The sequence below is a fragment of the Oryx dammah genome, unplaced genomic scaffold (genome assembly GCF_014754425.2).
Source record: "Oryx dammah isolate SB20612 unplaced genomic scaffold, SCBI_Odam_1.1 HiC_scaffold_15, whole genome shotgun sequence".
NCBI classification, from domain to species: Eukaryota; Metazoa; Chordata; class Mammalia; order Artiodactyla; family Bovidae; genus Oryx; species Oryx dammah.
Window position 1 is genome coordinate 44,439,431 of NW_024070199.1, and position 17,872 is coordinate 44,457,302.

The following is a 17,872-nucleotide window of genomic DNA, read 5'->3' on the forward strand; positions in this document are numbered from 1 at the left end:
GACGGAAGATGCAAGACGGCAAGACTTCAGCTGGAAGAAGAGGAACGAGGGAGGCATGTATTGAGCTGGAGCCCCTTCAGAGGGGTGTGTTCTGAAAGTTTAGATCAGGGATAGAAGATTAACAAGTTAAATTGCATCTTTCAGCTCATTTTATTAATAATGATTTCAGACTGCGTTACCCTGTAGATAGAATCAGAATCACCACATCTCTCAACAGAATAATTGAGAAGGTGCACATGCTTTATGTATGCCGTTATTAATAATAACTTTCTAAAACAGTAGTTTCTTTCTGGAGGAAAAGATTACTTGAATTGCTTTGAGGATACTAGTTAAGGAGGAGATGGAAGGGGTCACAGTGTCTGGCACATAGTAGTTGCTTAAGTTTGAAAACAAGACTCTAGTTTCTTGTTTTCATTAATAAGCTGGTAAATTCTTAGTTTGAAGCAAAAAGTATGAGCAAGGATACATTGTATTCTTATTGATCTTGAAACAGCAAGACCAGCCAGGAGTGGTGGACTCCTTTTTGGTTCTGTCCAGTTCTCCCGGCTTTCTTTTTGAATTGTCTTCTGTTTTTGTGCCCCACCCCCCGCCATGGGCTTAGTGTGATTCTTGTACTGACTTGCCAGCCACGTGGCCTGAAGCTCCTAAGTCCACTGCAGCGGAGCCACTTGACCTGCTCTCAGCTGCAGTCACCCTGTAAGGTGCCAGCTGCCGTGACCAAGCAGCATTCCACCCCTCCCATCTGCACTCCGGCTGTGCTCTCATGGCAAACTACCCACTCCACCCCCCCCCCCCCCCCCCCCCCACCCACACACATTTTCCCGTCTACTCGCTAAAGCAATGGTTGATTCAGGCAGGCGCATCACAAATTCTGCTTTGATTTCATCAGGTCAGGTGCAAAATTCATGTGAATGTTTTGTCTGCACTTTAGGGAGGATGGAGAGGGAGTTAGTTGGAAACTGGCTTATTCACTTGGACTTTAGTATCTTCCTCAAAGATGTCCAGATAAAGAGAGATGAGATTAGTTTTATTCAGACAGTGATTTACTCAGAATTCCATAAGCCACACCACATACAGACCCCTGTGGATTCCACGTTGGGCTTCTTGAATCAGTGTTGGAACATCACAGAGCAAACCAGGCCAGTGTCTGTGGCTCTAGGCTTCTGGGCACAGCTGCAAGGGCTGGCAGTTAAAGGCCACTGTTTCCCCCCTGAGGACAGAGCTCTCTGCCTAGAGCACTGCTACAGGACAAGTCAGAAAATACAGTGTAAGTTACCTGAGAAGTACAGTGCTTGTTCTTAGAATTTTGCAGACTGTTCACATTGATTACTTGCTCTGTAGCAATTACCATTATTAGTGTGGTACTTAAGTCATTTCTATTTGTTAATACATTTATGAATGAATCAATTAATGAAAATCACTTACTGTGAATTGGTAAGCAGTTCCTGTTTATGCTTTTGCTTATTTAATTAATGTGAGTTAGTTTTAAGTTGTGAGGGGCAGGGATTACATGTTAAGGGGCAGAAGGTCTGGGGTCTTGTAATGAGCAGGGGACTATTGACTCAAGTCATATTTAGCACTTACGAGCAGTGCTTTTCTTGGAATGAGCGAGACGTGCAAGAATTCAAAGTGAAATGGTTGTATTTAAACCTGAGCTTTTTAGTGGCTCATTAGTGATCACTGGGACTGTAGTTTTACCCTTCAGGCTTGAAATAGTTAATTATTTTATATTTTATCTGAGCCATTGCTTCTTCCTTCGCTTTTAAACATCTAATTGGAGATAATTATCAGAGTCACATATATGGAGTAACTCATCTCTCATATGCTTTGTGGTGTGGTTAATACTGGTAAAGTAGCTGCAGGTGGGCAGCAGAAGGCTAGGCGGCTGAACCTCCTGATTGAGTGAAGTGCTCCCTGGAATTATTGGGTGGATTTTACAGCTTAGCTCTTACTTGTTTTTGTTCATGCTCTTGTTACACATTTGAGAGAAAAACTAAATGTGATTTTTTTTTCCATGAAAATGCTGATACAAATGTCCAAAATTTTTCTCTCTTAAATAGTTTTTTACATTTTTATGCATATAGGTTACAACCTGCCATATTCATTCATCCAGTGATGATGAAATTGACTTTAAAGAAACGGGTTTCTCACAGGATTCTTCTTTGCAGCAAGTGAGTCATGCCTAAAAGTTTTGTTTTTTGTTTTTATTTTAAATGCTTAGTTTAGTTGTCATTTATGAATCAGCTTTGGAGTTAGACATGCATTAGGGTATATTTGGGGGCTACTTACTAGTTAGATCAAAGTGTTTAAAAGAGGAAGTGTTGGGTATGTGAGAGAAAGGTGTATGTTGATTATATTTCCAGGGCATGTTTCTTTAGATCTGATAATGATGATGAGTCGGGTAACTTTTCAGGAGATTTGAATAGTTCTGGATAGTTCAGTAAGCATGCGTCTCGGACATGCTCATTATGCAGAGATTCCTGCATTAGGGATTTGTGGAGAAGACTAAGAAGACTTGTTTAATGTCAGTGAAAGTAACTTACCCAGTGTCCCTGAACCAGATGGCTTATCAGTTCCTGATATCTTCAGATTCTGTAGTGTTCCCAGACTCATCCTGTCCCCAAATTCCTCTTCATTTATCAGGTCCTGGTAATCTTTATGGGGGTAAAAACAAGATATAAAAACAGGCGTACTGATATATCCTCCCTTGGTAGTTCCTGCGGAGGTGAGGAGTGAGTTCAGTGTCCCTTCTCAGTATCAGGTTTGGGAGCTCAACCTGGAAGCCCTTTTGGAAGGTACTAGCTCCTCATATGGAGAAGATGCCCTTGGTCAGGACCAAGTCTTGGCTGTCAGGTGATTTGGTATGCCAGTGGAATTAATGTGGTTACCTTCCCTGGCACTGAGCATTTTTCCCAATCCTGAAGCCCCTTTTACCAGGGCCAGGATGGAGTTTCTGATGACTCTGTAGGCCCTGCCTTTTGGTGTCCAGGTAGACTGACACACCCCAGTATAGGCTGAACTAAGCAGTCGTCTGAGTTTAGGACTAAGGCAGTTTAATGTGTACATGTTCAGGATGGGCCTGAGGTAGCATTTTGGCTTCTCTTGCTTCTTGGCACTGCCCCTGGAGACTAGCTTCCCGAGGTGAGGGGCAGGGTGCAGCCAGCCCGCAGGGGAGCTGTCCAGCAGGTGGGCCTCCTGGTCCGCTCACACGTTGGCCTGCTGTCCGGCAGCATTGGCCCCCTCAGAGGCCCGGCTGGCTTCCTGTGAGCCCTCGTACCTTTAAGCGATCCTTCCCCGACCCTGGAGCACCTGGACAGTATCAAGTTGGTCCCCTCAACCTGCTCTGAGCCCCAGTTACACATCGTTCCTCCTCTACAGAGAAGCCGAAGGGTGTGCAGTGTGCGTTTTCAAGGTGATTCTGATTTTGGTGAATAGCTTTTAAGAAAGAGAAGGCCCTGTTTTCGCTAATATTTGCAAATAAATTAATGAACTCGGAGTTTGCGGCAGGTAGTTTAATCAAGCTGATGACCTTCTGGTGTCTGGAAAGTGAATTCCCTACCTCTCTCTCGAGATCCGGTTCCAGGGTCATAGATTTTCTGGGGAGAATTTTCAGACTGATGATGTACGTATGAACTGATCTCAGTCAACAAAATGCCTCAATGACACCAGGCTCCTGTTCCTGTGGATTTTATCCGCTTTATGTAACCCTCAAAAGTAGGGAGAATAATTATTATTTTTTGATTGACAGGCTTCCAGTAAACTTTTTTTGCATATTGAAATTATAGACCAGTCTTGAATCATTTTGAAAACAGGAAACATAGCGAAAGCATTTTTTTCTGGGTTCAGGAGTTTGCATCTAGGTTAATCTAGAATATCCATGCTGGCCCCCGTTATAACCGGATAGTTTCTGTGCGTCCCCTCGCTGCCCTCACTCACGTCTGAAGCCAAGTCTGGTGACGCTCGCGCACAGAGAGCCCAGGGCGCGCCACTGAGCAAACCCGCCCCCAGCCTCGCTGCCCCTCCTGGTTCCCTCCCGCTGGTGTCATTCTCCTTCCTCCTGCAGCCGCCCCTCTGGGGGAGGGGGCGGAGGTCTTCCTCATGTGCTGTCTGGAGGATTGGGGCCAGCTGCCGCAGGTGGGCACCACTCCCGCTGCCCGGGGGGACCTCCCAAGAGATTGACTTAATAAAGGACCAGAGCAGCCCCTGGCTTTGACCAGGGTGGCAGTTTTGACACATGGGGGCTTTTGCCCCTTTTTAAATGCAATTAAAAGTTTGTAATAATTGCACAACCATATGGCGCTTTCCAGACTTGAATTTCTCAGAGTCCAAAGCACTTTCATAAAGCTTTAGGGAGAATACAATAACAGTCTTCATGGCTGTGGGTTTAGTAAGCCTTGACAGCTTTATTAGTAAAAATCAGATTTGAAACCTAGGTTCTTTGCTGGTGGTGTTGACCCAGAACTATGGAGGGCTGCGGCTCGCTGGTCTCCTGTGCCCTCTGCGTTACTATGTGGAGGTTGTGTCTGCCTTCCTCCTTAGGTGGATAGATGGACAGTGCAAACACATGTGTGCATATTTATGTGTATCTGTGTGTACAGCTATATGTTCATACATGTGTGCATTCACACGTTTTTTGTAATACACGTGTTATTTACATTCTGTTGTGAAGCATTTAAAGGCGCACTTTGGGGAATATTTCTTCCTTTTTATACCCAAAAGATTTACAGTATTATCTGTAGAAGTACAAAATTTTTAAAGAAAAAAAAAAAAGAAAGGAACCAAAACCGTTGGAAAGGACCGTTTCCCCTGTGTGACCACATTTTTATCAGTGAGCTCAGAGCCCGATTTATCCGCCTGCTCGGAGAACGACTTTATGATTGCTTATTGCACCTTTGACGTTACCAACCGTGTGTCCTGCCTTATAGGAGATAAAACAATTCAGATGAATCGGTTTCTTTCTACTCATAATATTTTATATTCGTACATTGAGAACTCACCCATCCTCTTAGGACTTGTCCTTGCCCTCTGCTCTCACCCAGACGCCCAGAGCCTTGGTGTGCCTTACCATGCGCACAGCTGGGGGCCAGCCCCCAGCCCTCAGGTGCTCAGGCAGTGTCGTCTCTGTGGGCAGGCAGAGGGGCAGCTTGAAGGTGCGACAGTGAGCCGGGAGTGGTGGGTGTCAAGTTAGAGAAACGTGAGCGAGGTTTTAGGTTCTGAGTAAACGGTACACATGTAGCACTTTTTTAGAGCTAAGGAAAAGATGCCTTCCAAAGCCAAATATAAGGTGTTTGTTTAATTATCCACAATTTGGATTATCCATGCCATAATTCCCTGCCACCATAATGAATCATCAGGAATTAACGGCAGAGGCACTTCTGCAGGGTGGAGTCTGTGGGCCTTGCTCAGAGGAGAACGCAGGAGAGCTTGGTGGCCTGCCTGGCAGGGCCTCAGGGCCAGTGCCTGTGGTCCAGCCACAGCTGCTGCTTGAAGCCCCTCACAGTCCACTGGCAGCTCTGTCCACGTGCAGCGCACACAGGCACATGGCTCACCTCCGTCTGGGTTGCTCGCGGCAGAGTGAGGAGGGTCCTTGCTTGTCTTCGTCTCTTTAACCCTGACTGAGCGAGCCTGGAGCACGTTTGCTGACTGCACCGTCCCCCTGGCCTGCTGTGGTTCACAGTTAGAACAGCAGCATTTCTGTGGAGTCCATGGTAGCGTTCCCCCTCTTCACCGGAGAGCCCTGGTGCTCTGTAGAAACGGGAAACGGTATAGCAAACAGAACTGACTCCTCCCTGGATCTCTCAGTGTTGTGGGTTTTTCAGAGTGATTTCTGATCAGTGTGAAAACTTTCTGTCCTCTCCCTAAGGTAGGTAGGCTAGTAGTTACTTTGTACTCTTCTTAGCCTCTGAGACTTAAATCTTTTTTTTTTTATTTTTTTTTTTTAAGAAAATGAAGTATCCCTGGAGCTGGTGTGGTAGAATTGGGATTGTGCTCAGTAGTTGTTTTTCCTCTGTTGCCATGTTGTTGTAGTGGACGGGGCTGGGGAGATGCCAAAAGGGAGGGGGTTGGTTACTGCTTGTTGGGTTTTAAGGTTGGTTGTGTTCAGAGGTGGCCGATACATCTTATAATTTCAGACGGTCACATGTCACTTGATCACTTTTTTGAACCAGACCCAAACCTCTTAAGACATTGCAGAATAGAGGACAGTGGTCATTTAACACTTCTTACATGGCACGTGCATTAGAATAATTTGTGGACAAAATTCCAAACATTTCCTTTTTGGGGTAAATTGTGTCTGAAATTATTTGATTTTTTTTTTTTTTTAAAAGAACACACCAACTTTTTAAGCCCTATGGCTACATATAAATAAGGGGGTTTCTGGAAAATAAATGGGCATATAGTATGTAGAATGTCATTAGAATCATTGTATCACTGTCACTGGTCCTGGGGTTGCCAGGCCTTTTCTGATTATCAGATGCAACAAATGACGTCCAATTTTATTGACCAGTTTGGCTTCAACGATGAGAAGTTTGCAGATCAAGATGACATTGGCAAGTGAGTAAGCCTTTCTACATCCTGCATTCCTGCCCTCTGTAAGAGGCGGTGATTCTTCTGAGTTCTGGGAATCCTTGTGTCTATGAGTTGGGAGGAGCCTGCCCTCTAGGTGTTCCTTCAGGTCCAGCCCATCAGCCTGAGTCACCCAGACGACTCAGGGAGTAGAATGCGACTCCCATAAGGGGAGCCTGCCCTTGGGTTTGGCGTCTTCCACAAAGGTTTATTTTGGTTAGACTCAGGAACTCAGGTTGACGTCCTCCCTGTTAGGGTTTGGCGCTGGGTCACAGCGTCCGCAGTGGTTAATCCCTCTGTCAGTTCGGTGGCCTGAGCAGGTCTGGTCCTTCCACAGCACAGTGGACAGAGCCACACTGTGGCCGAGCAGGCTCCACCCTGCCCACGTTCTCTTCTCTGAGTGACTAACTGGAAGGTGGAGTTGGGGCTGGGCTCCCTGCCCCCGAGGGCCAAGGCAGTCAGGGAAAGAGGAGCCCAGAGATGTGCAGAATCCACGAACAGCTGCTGTGGGAGCTGCCCACAGAGAGGAAGACAAGTGGTCGAGCCCCTGACCTTGGGAAATGCACGTGTTTATAAACTAACTGTTTACTCGAGGTGTGTTGCAGCTCTCTGAGCAGAGTTGTCTCTCACGGGAGCGCCCTGAGCGGGGTCATCAACACCCAGCATCTCTCAGTTTCCTCCCCAGCAATAGATGCTCGGGCCTTGGTTAAACTAGAGCCAGTGGAGGCTGCTGTTTGTCGTAAATTGCAGTTTACAGCAGGCGAGAAGCTGAAAGACTTTTTCCACACCCTCTGATCGTGCCAAACACTATGCCGTGTAGGCACAGGGCCTGGAAAGTTTTAAGTTTAGTCGCTCAGTCGTGTCCAACTCTTTGCGACCCCATGGACTGTAGCCTACCAGGGTCCTCCGTCCATGGGATTTTCTAGGCAAGAGTACAGGAGTAGATGGCCATTTCCTTCTCCAGAGGATCTTCTGACCCAGGGATTGAACCCGGGCCTCCCGCATTGTAGGCAGACGCTTTGCCCTCTGAGCCACCAGGGGAGGCCTGAGGCCCCACTGTAAGTACGTGGAGCAGTGGGAGAGGCTGTCAGCTGCCCTAAGAATCAGCTCATTTCCACCCCAGAAGAACAGGGACTCCATACACGGGGCTTGTCTGCACCCTGGGAGCACTCCCACCAGAACCCCACCCCCCCACCCCCCAACGGGTGGTGTCTCAGCACCTGCTTGTCCGGGCCCATTTGTTAAGAGTTGCTGGTTTGGAATCCAGTCTTTTTAGAATTTTATGGGACACTTGCAATGATGTTTGATTCAAACAGATCCTTTAAGGATTCTAAGATAGCCCTACCTACTCAAAAACCACACATTCAATAGGCTAGGGATTCTTTTAATGCCTGTTCTTGTCCCATCTGTGCCATGTTATAGTGTAAGACTTCCAGGGTGTCTATAGTTTATGTATGCATTTGTCTGTATCTGGAGAAAGCTCAGGGTCTGACAGTGTCTGTGACCCTTTTTTCATATTTCAACCTGTTTCTTATCTGCAGATAACCTTTTTGGGGTTATGTAAGCATGGCCCATAGAACCATGGTTTCTACCATAGCTGTTGAACATTGTTTATAAGGAAGGCTTTGAGGCCTCCCGTCCTGTGTGAGTTCCTTATACCAAGGGAGGAGGGGTCACTTAATGTAAATAATTTGGCTTTACTAATGGAGATTTTTGTCATACTGTGAATCTGGATGATCTCGTGAATGCTGTTTCTGAGTCTGTGGATAATTAACTGTTGCACTCATCTTTTGCTTCCAGTGTTTCTTTTGATCGGGTGTCAGACATCAACTTTACTCTCAATACAAATGAAAGTGTAAGTATTCATGCCGATCGCGAGTAGCGAGGCATATGAGAGGTCAATCGGTGGGAATGGGTGCTGGGTGCTGTGTGCGCTGGGGCTCCCGACTCTAGGAGCCTTTGTCTTAGATGGCGGTGACTTAGGCCGTGCACGTGGCCTGCTTGGCCCCATAGGCATGTAAATTTGCTGCCCTCGTTTAAGGTGTAACAGGGCTAATGAAGCCAGTGTAGACATTTGGCTTCAAAGACAGCAGTTTGACTCCAACCTGCTTCCTTTTGCATCTGCTGAATGTCACCAGGAGAGAAACTTGGGTCAGATGAGGGCCAGCCCTCATCACCAGGCAGTTCTCAAATGCCAAGTCAGCCACATCTACAGATGGACATGGGGTTAGTGTCATTTGAATGGGCACAGTGTTGATTTTATGTCACTTCGCATGAGAGACCGCTGGTTTATTCGCTGTTCTGATAAGACGGAGACTAACCGATTGGACGTTGACACTCCTCACTGCTTAGCTGGCCTTGTAAAAGCAGAGGAAGTACAGGTTGCTGTTGCTATTAGGGTAGGTCTGGGGCTGTGTGCTAGGCGGGTGGCCCGGGGAGGCCCTTGAACAAAACGCTGCTCTCACTAGATGAAGAGAGCCTATCTGTAGACAGTCTCCGTTTCCTGAATACTAATTTTGAAGCCAGTCCTTGGGGTGACCTTTCTGTTGTTACTTACATAGAAGCTTACTACATGCTTACATTTTACTTTGGTATATAGGTGATAGGCGTTTTTTTTTCCCCCAAAGGACATGGAGGAATATGATTTATGTTGGTAACATTTGCAGAAAATAACTTGATTTTTAATTTTTTTCCTCTCTTATTTAGGGAAATATTGCCTTGTTTGAAGCATGTTGTAAGGAAAGAATACAACAATTTGATGATGGTGGCTCTGATGAGGAAGATATCTGGGAGGAAAAGCACATTGCATTTACACCAGAATCCCAAAGACGATCAAGGTGAGCGATAGCTTGTTATAGTAGTAAGTGTCCAGTGCATAAAACAAGTATTATTTGCCTCTCCACACATACACATTTGACCCAGAGATCAGCGCTTTTGTCCTGATCAGAAAGGCCCCTGTTAACTGGTAGAGTTGGTACCAGCTCCCTTGTCTGCAGTGTGAACAAGTCAGGGTAACCTGATTGAGAGCGCCAAGTGTTCTGATGTAGTTCATGAGCTGTTGTGACACAGCCTCTTGTGATGGGGAAGTAATGCTGAGGAATGCTGTCATCCGGTGCCTTGAGGAGTGTTCCCTGACGAGTCATAAGAGCAGCAGAGCAGAGTGTTATTTCTTTCTTTCTTTTTTTTTTTAAGAGTGTTGTTTCTTATAAAATCTGAAAGTTTCCCTGGGGAGAGGAAAGTAGTTTATAAAAATTCATTTTACTTGAGGAGACAGAGTCATGTCATGTGATCCCCATTGGGACCAGTTTTCAAAAGTCTATCCAAAAACCCAAATAAAATACAGAGCTGGTCAGATTGGGTTAAAAAAAAAAAAGGCCTGACTTACTGCCACCTATGGAAAAGGACTTACATTATTTAAGAACTTAAACTTTAAAATAAAAAAGATTTAAACAGATTAAAAGGTAGAGGAATCTTTATTAAAATAGATTTCAAAGGAAAAGATTAAAAGGTCATAAAGTGGTTATTAGGAGAGCATAATGCCAGTTCTGTCTATATCTACATTCCTAATAACAGGTCTTCAGAATACACAGAGCAAAAACTGATAGAAGTACAAAGAGAAGTAGACAGATTCCACAGTTACAATTAGATGTTTCAACACTCCTCTCCTGATAATTGATAAAAATAATAGGCCATAAAAGTATAGAACACGTACGTGATACTATCAACCAGCTTGACCATCTGGGGATTTTTAAAGTACGCCACAGAAGAGTGTGCATTCTTTTCAAGTGTACATGAACTACTTAGTGAGAGAGACCATCTTTGGGCCACAAAGCAAGAGTCGGTAAAAAAAAAAAAAGATTTCAGGTGATATAAAATATGCTTTCTGACCCAATGGAATTAAATTAGAAATCAATGACACATCTTTAGAAAATCTCTAAATATGTGGAAACTAAATAACACATGAGTTAAAGAAAAAAGGGGGAATTTATACAGTATTTTGAATTGAAAGAAAATGGGAACTCAGTAAGTGGGGATTGCAACTGAAACGTACCTAAAGGATCACTTTTAGCACTACCTGCTTACATTAAAAAGGAAGAAACAAATCAGTGACCTCAATTTCCACCCTAAGAAATGGCCAGAAACATGAAACAGACAGTAGAGAAAATCATTATAATCGATGGGTCATAATTAAAAGTTGTTCTTTGAGAAGATTAATAGAATTGATACACCCCCTAGACAGAAGGATCAAGGAAAAAAGATATAAATTATTAATAATCAGGAACAGGACAGGTGACATCACTATGGATTCCACGGATATTAATAGGATAATAAGGAATACTAGGAGCAACTCTTTGCCAATAAATCTGACAGCTTTAGATTGTCTTTGAAAGACACAAACTACCAAACCTCAACCAAAAAGAGAAAACAATAACCCAGATAGTCCTGTGTCTGCTGACGAAGTTGAATTTTTAGTATAAAACTTCTCACATACACGCACAAAGGCTCAAGGTCCAGAGGACTTCTCTTTGTGAATTCTACCAAATGTTTCAGAATGAAATCACAGCAGTTTTTACAGAAGTTTTCAGAAAATTGAAAAGGAGGGGGATAGTATCCATCTCACTGTCTGAAGCCGCCTCCTTATAACTTGATACCAGAAGCTGGCATTGCATTATATGGTGTGAAAAGAGCACAGGTACAAAAGCTCCTTTAAAAATCTTAGCAAATATCGGCAGCATTGGTGCATCGTGACCAGGCGAGAGTAACCCCAGCAGTGCAGACTTGGTTTACCATTTGAAAGTCAGTAGGCGCGTGGCTGAAGTCAGCCTCTGCTCCTGGCAGGGCTCTTCAGCAAACTGGAAACAAGGGCGTGTCTTCAGCCTGTTTAAGGCTGGTGCAGTAGACCTAGCAGCTGGCGTCACACTCAGTGGGGAAAGACCGAATGACTTCCTCCCAAGACTGGGAACAGTATGAGGATGCCTGTTTTAACCCCTGATTTCCAGTATTTTGCTGGAAATGCTAGCCAGTGCAGTGAGTCAAGAAAAGGAAATAAATGGTATCTGATTGGAAAGGAAAAGTAAAAATTACCATTATTCATAGACAACATGACTATCTGTGTAGAAAGTTTGTTGGGACCTACAGAAAGACTCCTAGAAGAGTTTGGTGGGTTTAGCAAGATTGCACAATCTTGGATCAGTGTGATTGTTTTTCTATATACTGCAGCCAACAATTGGAATTAAAATGACTAAATAGTGCTATTCAAAGTATCATCAAAATATTAGATATGTACAAATAAATCTGACAGAAGATGTGCAAGGCTCATACACGAAGAAAAGCTGAGAGAAATCAAGGCTTGATAAATGTTTATGATTTGGAAGACAATATTATTAAGATGCCAATTCTCCCCAGATCTGGATTGATCTGGAATCATTGCTGTTCCAAACAAAATCATAGCAGGTTTTTTGGTAGCTGTTGATAAGTTGATTTTTAAATTTATATGAAGATGCAGAGGACCTAGAATAGCCAAAACGGCTTTCATAAAGAACAGTATTAACACTGCCTGACTTCTAGGTACAGTAGTTAAGACAGGGGTAGATCGGGGACAGAATAGAGAGCCCATAAGCAGAGCGCCGAAGAATTGATGCTTTTGAACTGTGGTGTTGGAGAAGACTCTTGAGAAGTCCCTTGGACAGCAAGGAGATCAAACCAGTCCATTCTGAAGGAGATCAGCCCTGGGATTTCTTTGGAAGGAATGATGCTAAAGCTGAGACTCCAGTACTTTGGCCACCTCATGCGAAGAGTTGACTCATTGGAAAAGACTCTGATGCTGGGAGGGATCGGGGGCAGGAGGAGAAGGGGACGACTGAGGATGAGATGGCTGGATGGCATCACTGACTCAATGGACGTGAGTCTGAGTGAACTCCGGGAGATGGTGATGGACAGGGAGGCCTGGCGTGCTGCGATTCACAGGGTCACAAAGAGTCGGACACGACTGAGCGACTGAACTGAACTGAAATAGGCCTACACACATACATAGACATCTGATTGATGGTGGAGGTGCAGAGGCAGATCAGTGGAGAGAGGATAGTTATCTGAAGACATAGAGCTAAAATAGTTGGACATGATATGTGAGAAAATGACCTTGGTCTCTGTGCCCTTACTATGTATACATAGCAGCCAAAAATGGATCTTACGTCTGAATCAAACACAAAATTAGAAAACTTTAATACTGAGAGATCTTTGTGACCTTGGGTGAGGCAAGATCTCTGAGAACACCAGAAGCACTTTACATGAAAAAAAACTGTGGCGAGTTAAACTCCATCAAAGTGGATCACTGATAGTCTCCAGAAGACAGTGTTAACGCAAGCACAAGGCGGATACACGAAGGTAAGATTTGCGAACCGTATATCTCATAAAGGACTTACATGCAGAGCGTATGAAGAACTCTCAAAACTCTGTAGTAATGAGAAAAGACAGCCTAGTGTTTAAAATAGGCTGCTGCTGCTAAGTCGCTTCAGTTGTGTCCGACTCTGTGCGACCCCATAGATGGCAGCCCACCAGGCTCTCCCGTCCCTGGGATTCTCCAGGAAAGAACACGAGTGTGTTGCCGTTTCTCCAATGCATGAAAGTGAAAAGTGAAAGTGAAGTCGCTCAGTCGTGTCCGACTATTAGCGACCCCATGGACTGCAGCGCACCAGGCTCCTCCATCCATGGGGTTTTCCAGGCAAGAGTACTGGAGCGGGTTGCCATTGCCTTCTCCCTAAAATAGGCTAAAGATGCTTGAGAACAGAGGTGAGCACATGAGAAGCAAGCTCAGCACCTTTGGTTGTGAGGGACGTGCGGACTCTCACCACCAGGGGGCACCTCCACCCCAGGCAGCTGCAAGGTTTCCGAGCAGTCTGCCAGCACAGCCCCAGTGGGAGCAGCTCGGGCCCGGGGTGGGGCGGGCCCTGACAGTGAGCGGCACGCGGGGCCCGGGTGAGGCGCAGCACAGTGTTTTGGTGTGGGGTGTCTTCTGAACTCTGGATTTAGCGGGGGGCCGGTGTGCAGTAGTAATATTTTGGACTTTTCCCTTTAGCTCGGGGAGTACAGACAGTGAGGAAAGTACAGACTCTGAGGAAGAAGATGGAGCAAAACAAGACTTGTTTGAATCCAGCAGTGCCAACACGGAGGACAAGATGGAGGTAGACCTGAGCGAACGTAAGTCGCCACCTTCTCTGCCAGCGCTGTGTGGAGGTGGCCCCAGAGCTTGGGACAGCCTCTGAAGGGCAGTTGCGTGGGAGCACACGCTGTCCTCTGAGTTCCCTTGGCACTTCACGTCTCGGGGGCTGGGCCTGAGGGGAGGAGCCAGTCATACCTTGGGTGAGAGGGAGTCTCTACGGTTTGGAAGCCCTCTGTGTGCATCTGGGTAGAGGACAGCAACACATCAGTGGGTCCATCCTCCAGCTGCAGAGGCTGGAAACCGGAGCAGAAAGGGAGAGACCGTAGCTTCTGGAAGGATGGGGAAAGACTGTAGAATCAGGAGTGCTCCTAAGCCGCAGGAAGTTCCTTACAGTTGGAGCAGTTTTAAACAGGGTCTTCACTGTTTATGAATCCTGTGATCCTAAAATTTTCCCAGCTAAATGCTTATTTATGTTTTACCACTTGCTAAGAAGACTTAAGTTGACTGGCCTTTTAAAAATACTGTGAATGCCTAAAAGTTCAGACAAATTTTCACATGAAGTAGCTGTGTAGGTTGATACCGGGGCTTTCCTCCAGGCCAACAGTGCTTCCTGTTGCCTGGGAAGGTTTTTATGCCTCGGTTCTAGAGGATGAAACCCCACTCGGGGGGTCAGGTTGAACCTCATCGTGACCTCAGAGCGTGGCAGGCATCCAGCAGACCCCGTGTGGTCCCCAGCCTCTCTCTCCTCCGCGGCTCGCCACCTTCAGAAGGGCATGACGCCGTTCACACCAGCCGGCTTGTGTCCAGCTCCTGCTGTGTGCCAGGAGCTGGGGCACAGGCACGGCCTCCAGGGCCTCGGGGTGTCTGAGCAGATGGAGAGTGTGGGGAGAGCAGGGGCCCCGCTCTCCCAGGCCTCTGCAGAGCCCTCCCAGAGGATGGGTTGTGTCACGAGGACAAGTAGGGATGAGTCCGCTTGCAGGAAAACAGCTCCTAGGAAGGCACAGGGACCCGCCGCTGGTGAATGCAGCTCAGAAAGGGTGGGATGGTGGAGATGAGGCCAGAGGCCGGAAGGAGAATTTTATTTTGGAGGTTGTACTCCTTCTCCTGAGGATTTTACTAAGAATCCCGTCAATTGATCTGTTTCGACATGATTACTCTTGGTAGCAGTGTGAAAGCTGGATTAGAAAGTGTGCTCAGGGACAGGGAGACCAGCAGCGAGACTCAGTGTGAGACGTGAGAAACGACGGGGGCTCATCAGGAGCGGGGGCAGGCGACCGGAGGCCCTGAGCTTTCGGCTTGCATGTGCGTGTGTGTGTGTTTCCCTGTGTGGTTCAGTAGTGTTGTGCATTCACACTGTTGTGCAGTGGAGCCTCTAGAACGTTCTCACCTTGCAAAGCTGAAGCTGTACCCACAAACAGCACTCGCCATTCCCCTTTCCCCAGCCCCTGGCCACCACCATTCTATCTTCTGTCTCTGAATTTGACTCCTCTAGGGACCTCATCCTAGGTGGAATCATGGAGTATTTTGTCTTTTGTGACTGGTTTACTCCCTTATGGTGCCCTCCAGGTTCATCCATGTTTAAGTGTGTAGCAGGATTTTATTACTCTTTCTTAAGGCTGAATGGCATTTTGGAGTCTGTGGATCTGTGAGATTGCTGAGTGGGTGACAAGTGACTAGGGGAGAGACCATACACTTGGTGTGATTCACTCCCACTGTCATGGTGTCTCTGGAGCTGGGTGTGGGGACAGGGAGAGAGAGACAAAGGGCAGGGGTGTGATGTTCACCCACAGGGCATGGCCTCACAGGTCTCAGCCCTCCTGACCTTGCTGCTTGGGAAAGCTTTCTTTGTACTACCAGGTCAGCTGGGGTTGAGATGGGACTGGAGGGGGTGGGGTGCTCCCCTCCAGGGCTCTGAGCTGCCTCAGCCTGTGATTTGAGAGCTTCCACTGTCCACCCAATCTCTGTGGCTTCTTCCAGAGTTTTTCTTGACTGTTGAGAAGAGTTTCTCAACAGTTAATGTTAGAGTAATTCTGGGGAGCTAATCTTTCCTGGGATGGTAATAATAGGAAATGACTAACAACAGTCATTTCTGTGTAGCCTAGTTTATTTGGATGGAGCGAGTCCAGAACTTTGCATATGGTGGGCAGGCAGAAATACCTGTCACCCTCCCGGAGGTGACAAATAGTAAAGAATCTGCCTGCAATTCAGGAGACCAGGGTTTGATTCCTGGGTCGGGAAGATCTCCTGGAGAAGGAAATGGCAACAAGCTCCAGTATTCTTGGTTGGAGAATCCCATGGACGGAGGAGCTTGGCAGGGTACAGTCTGTGGGGTTGCAAAGAGTCAGACATGACTGAGTGACTAACATTTCCACTTTCTTGACTTTCTGAGGTTGCAGGTGAGGTTTTCAGACATTAAGGTCCTATTCCTTCTCAGAGCCCATGGAGCCCTGCCGCATGGTACACAGATCAGAGGGCAGGAAGCTCAGAAACAGCCCTCCTTCAGTACCTGCTAGATGAGGCCCTCATTTAACCCTCAGGACTAAAGTAGATGGTTTTATCTGAAGTGAAAAAATAAGGAAACCTAGCCCAGGGGGAGCTGAGTTGCTGGAGGCCCGGGAAGGTCTGTCTGTAGGGTGGAGCACTTCTGTTACACACTGGTCCTTCTTGGTCGCTTGTCTTGAGGCGCATCCCCAAGTATCTCGCGGTTGCCATAGCCTAGCATTCCTTCCTTAGAGCCTGGAGCCTCCAGTTGTGATAGAGAGCATCCCTGATAAAGAGCGGTGGTCCCCACTGCCAGCTCGTCCGCAGCAAGCATTTGGGCATTCCGCACGGGGTACTGTGCAGGAGCAGCACGGTGTGTGATGAGAGCAAGCAGGCCTGATTTCGGCTGAAGGGGACACACCTCGGGTGGCGACATAAACAGAGACAGAGGCCGGCAGGACCCAGACCGCAGCAAGAGAGGAGCAGCCAGACAGGGTGCGCGGTCCTGCCACCACCGTCTCTGAGCACTCTCCTGTGCCTGCAGGCCCTAGCAAGCCAGTGGGAACAGAGCTCCTCTCTGCTCTCAGAACTTCACTCCTGACACCAAATGTGTGTCTCCCACACAGCTCAGCCAAGACACTGACCATCTTGAGTCAGGCCTGCAGGTTAGGGCTCACTTGCCCCGCGAGTCGGCTGCCCGTCCCCACCCCCGGCCGGTACTTCTGACCAACTGGCTGTAAACTGGGAGTTCCCATGACCTCTCTGGGTTTGATTATTTGCTAGAACTGCTCACAGAATTCAGGAAAACCTTTCCCCGACCATCACCAGTTGATATCTTAGAGGCTGCAAATGAACAGGACAGGTCCAGAGGGGCCCACGGGCAGGAACTTGGGTCCCAGTGGAGTCTCGTCTGCCACTTCTGTCCCCAGCCCAGAAGCCCTGCAGCCCCGCAGCTTGGATATTCATGGGGACCTTGCTAAGTGGGCATGATTGGTGAAATCTTTGGTCATTAGTGATTAACTTGACCTCTAGCCCCTTACGCTTCTCGAACGTTGAGGGAGGGGTGGTGGGGAAGGGCCAAAAGTTCCAACCCTCTAAGCACTTGGTTGCCCCACTCCCCAAGTCCCCATCCTGAGGCTCTCCAGGAGCTCCCAGTCTCTTCTCATTAGATACAGAAACCTTCGTCACTTCAGAGATGGCGGTGGGGTGGGCAGAGACTAAGTCTGTATTCCTCCTTGTATCTCAGGAACCCCGCTGCTGTGTGTGCTCAGGTGAAGGGCGGCTATGAGAAGCACCATTGTGGACTTGGGGTGGGGTGGGAAGCCTTGAGGTTGTTCCCAGTTTACTGTGACTGAGTACTAACATGTTTTTAAAAAACTATTTATTTTATACTAATTTTGGATTTGCAGAAAAGGTGCAAAGAATGTCAGGAAGTGGCTGTATACCCTTCACCCATCTTCCTCCTAGTATTCATGTATCCTTAGAACATTTGTCAAAATCAGGAAATTAACATCAGTATATTGTTTTCTGTGTGACTTTGTATTCTTGTGTGTTAATCGCTGTTGGAAAAAATAGTCATAGGAAGGGGAATTGCTAAGGGATCAAAGGAAACACAGAGTTTTCTAATAGACGGATGTTATGGGATGGCCTCTGCATGGTTGTGACTAT

General features: G+C 46.8%; 1 protein-coding gene across 16 annotated transcripts in view; it reads left to right on the forward strand.

The window, feature by feature from the left end:
* PPP6R3 (protein phosphatase 6 regulatory subunit 3) overlaps nt 1-17,872 on the forward strand; it is a 123,408-nt gene that overhangs the window by 90,772 nt on the left and 14,764 nt on the right. For 6 of the 16 annotated variants that reach the window (XM_040255243.1, XM_040255250.1, XM_040255242.1 and 3 more), the window contains 5 exons: nt 2,085-2,171; nt 6,455-6,552; nt 8,365-8,419; nt 9,271-9,401; nt 13,640-13,761. In XM_040255243.1, the coding sequence (XP_040111177.1) occupies nt 2,085-2,171; nt 6,455-6,552; nt 8,365-8,419; nt 9,271-9,401; nt 13,640-13,761 (493 nt within the window). The remainder of the gene's footprint in view (nt 1-2,084; nt 2,172-6,454; nt 6,553-8,364; nt 8,420-9,270; nt 9,402-13,639; nt 13,762-17,872) is intronic. The other 10 variants (XM_040255249.1, XM_040255255.1, XM_040255248.1 and 7 more) reach the window with 3 other exon arrangements.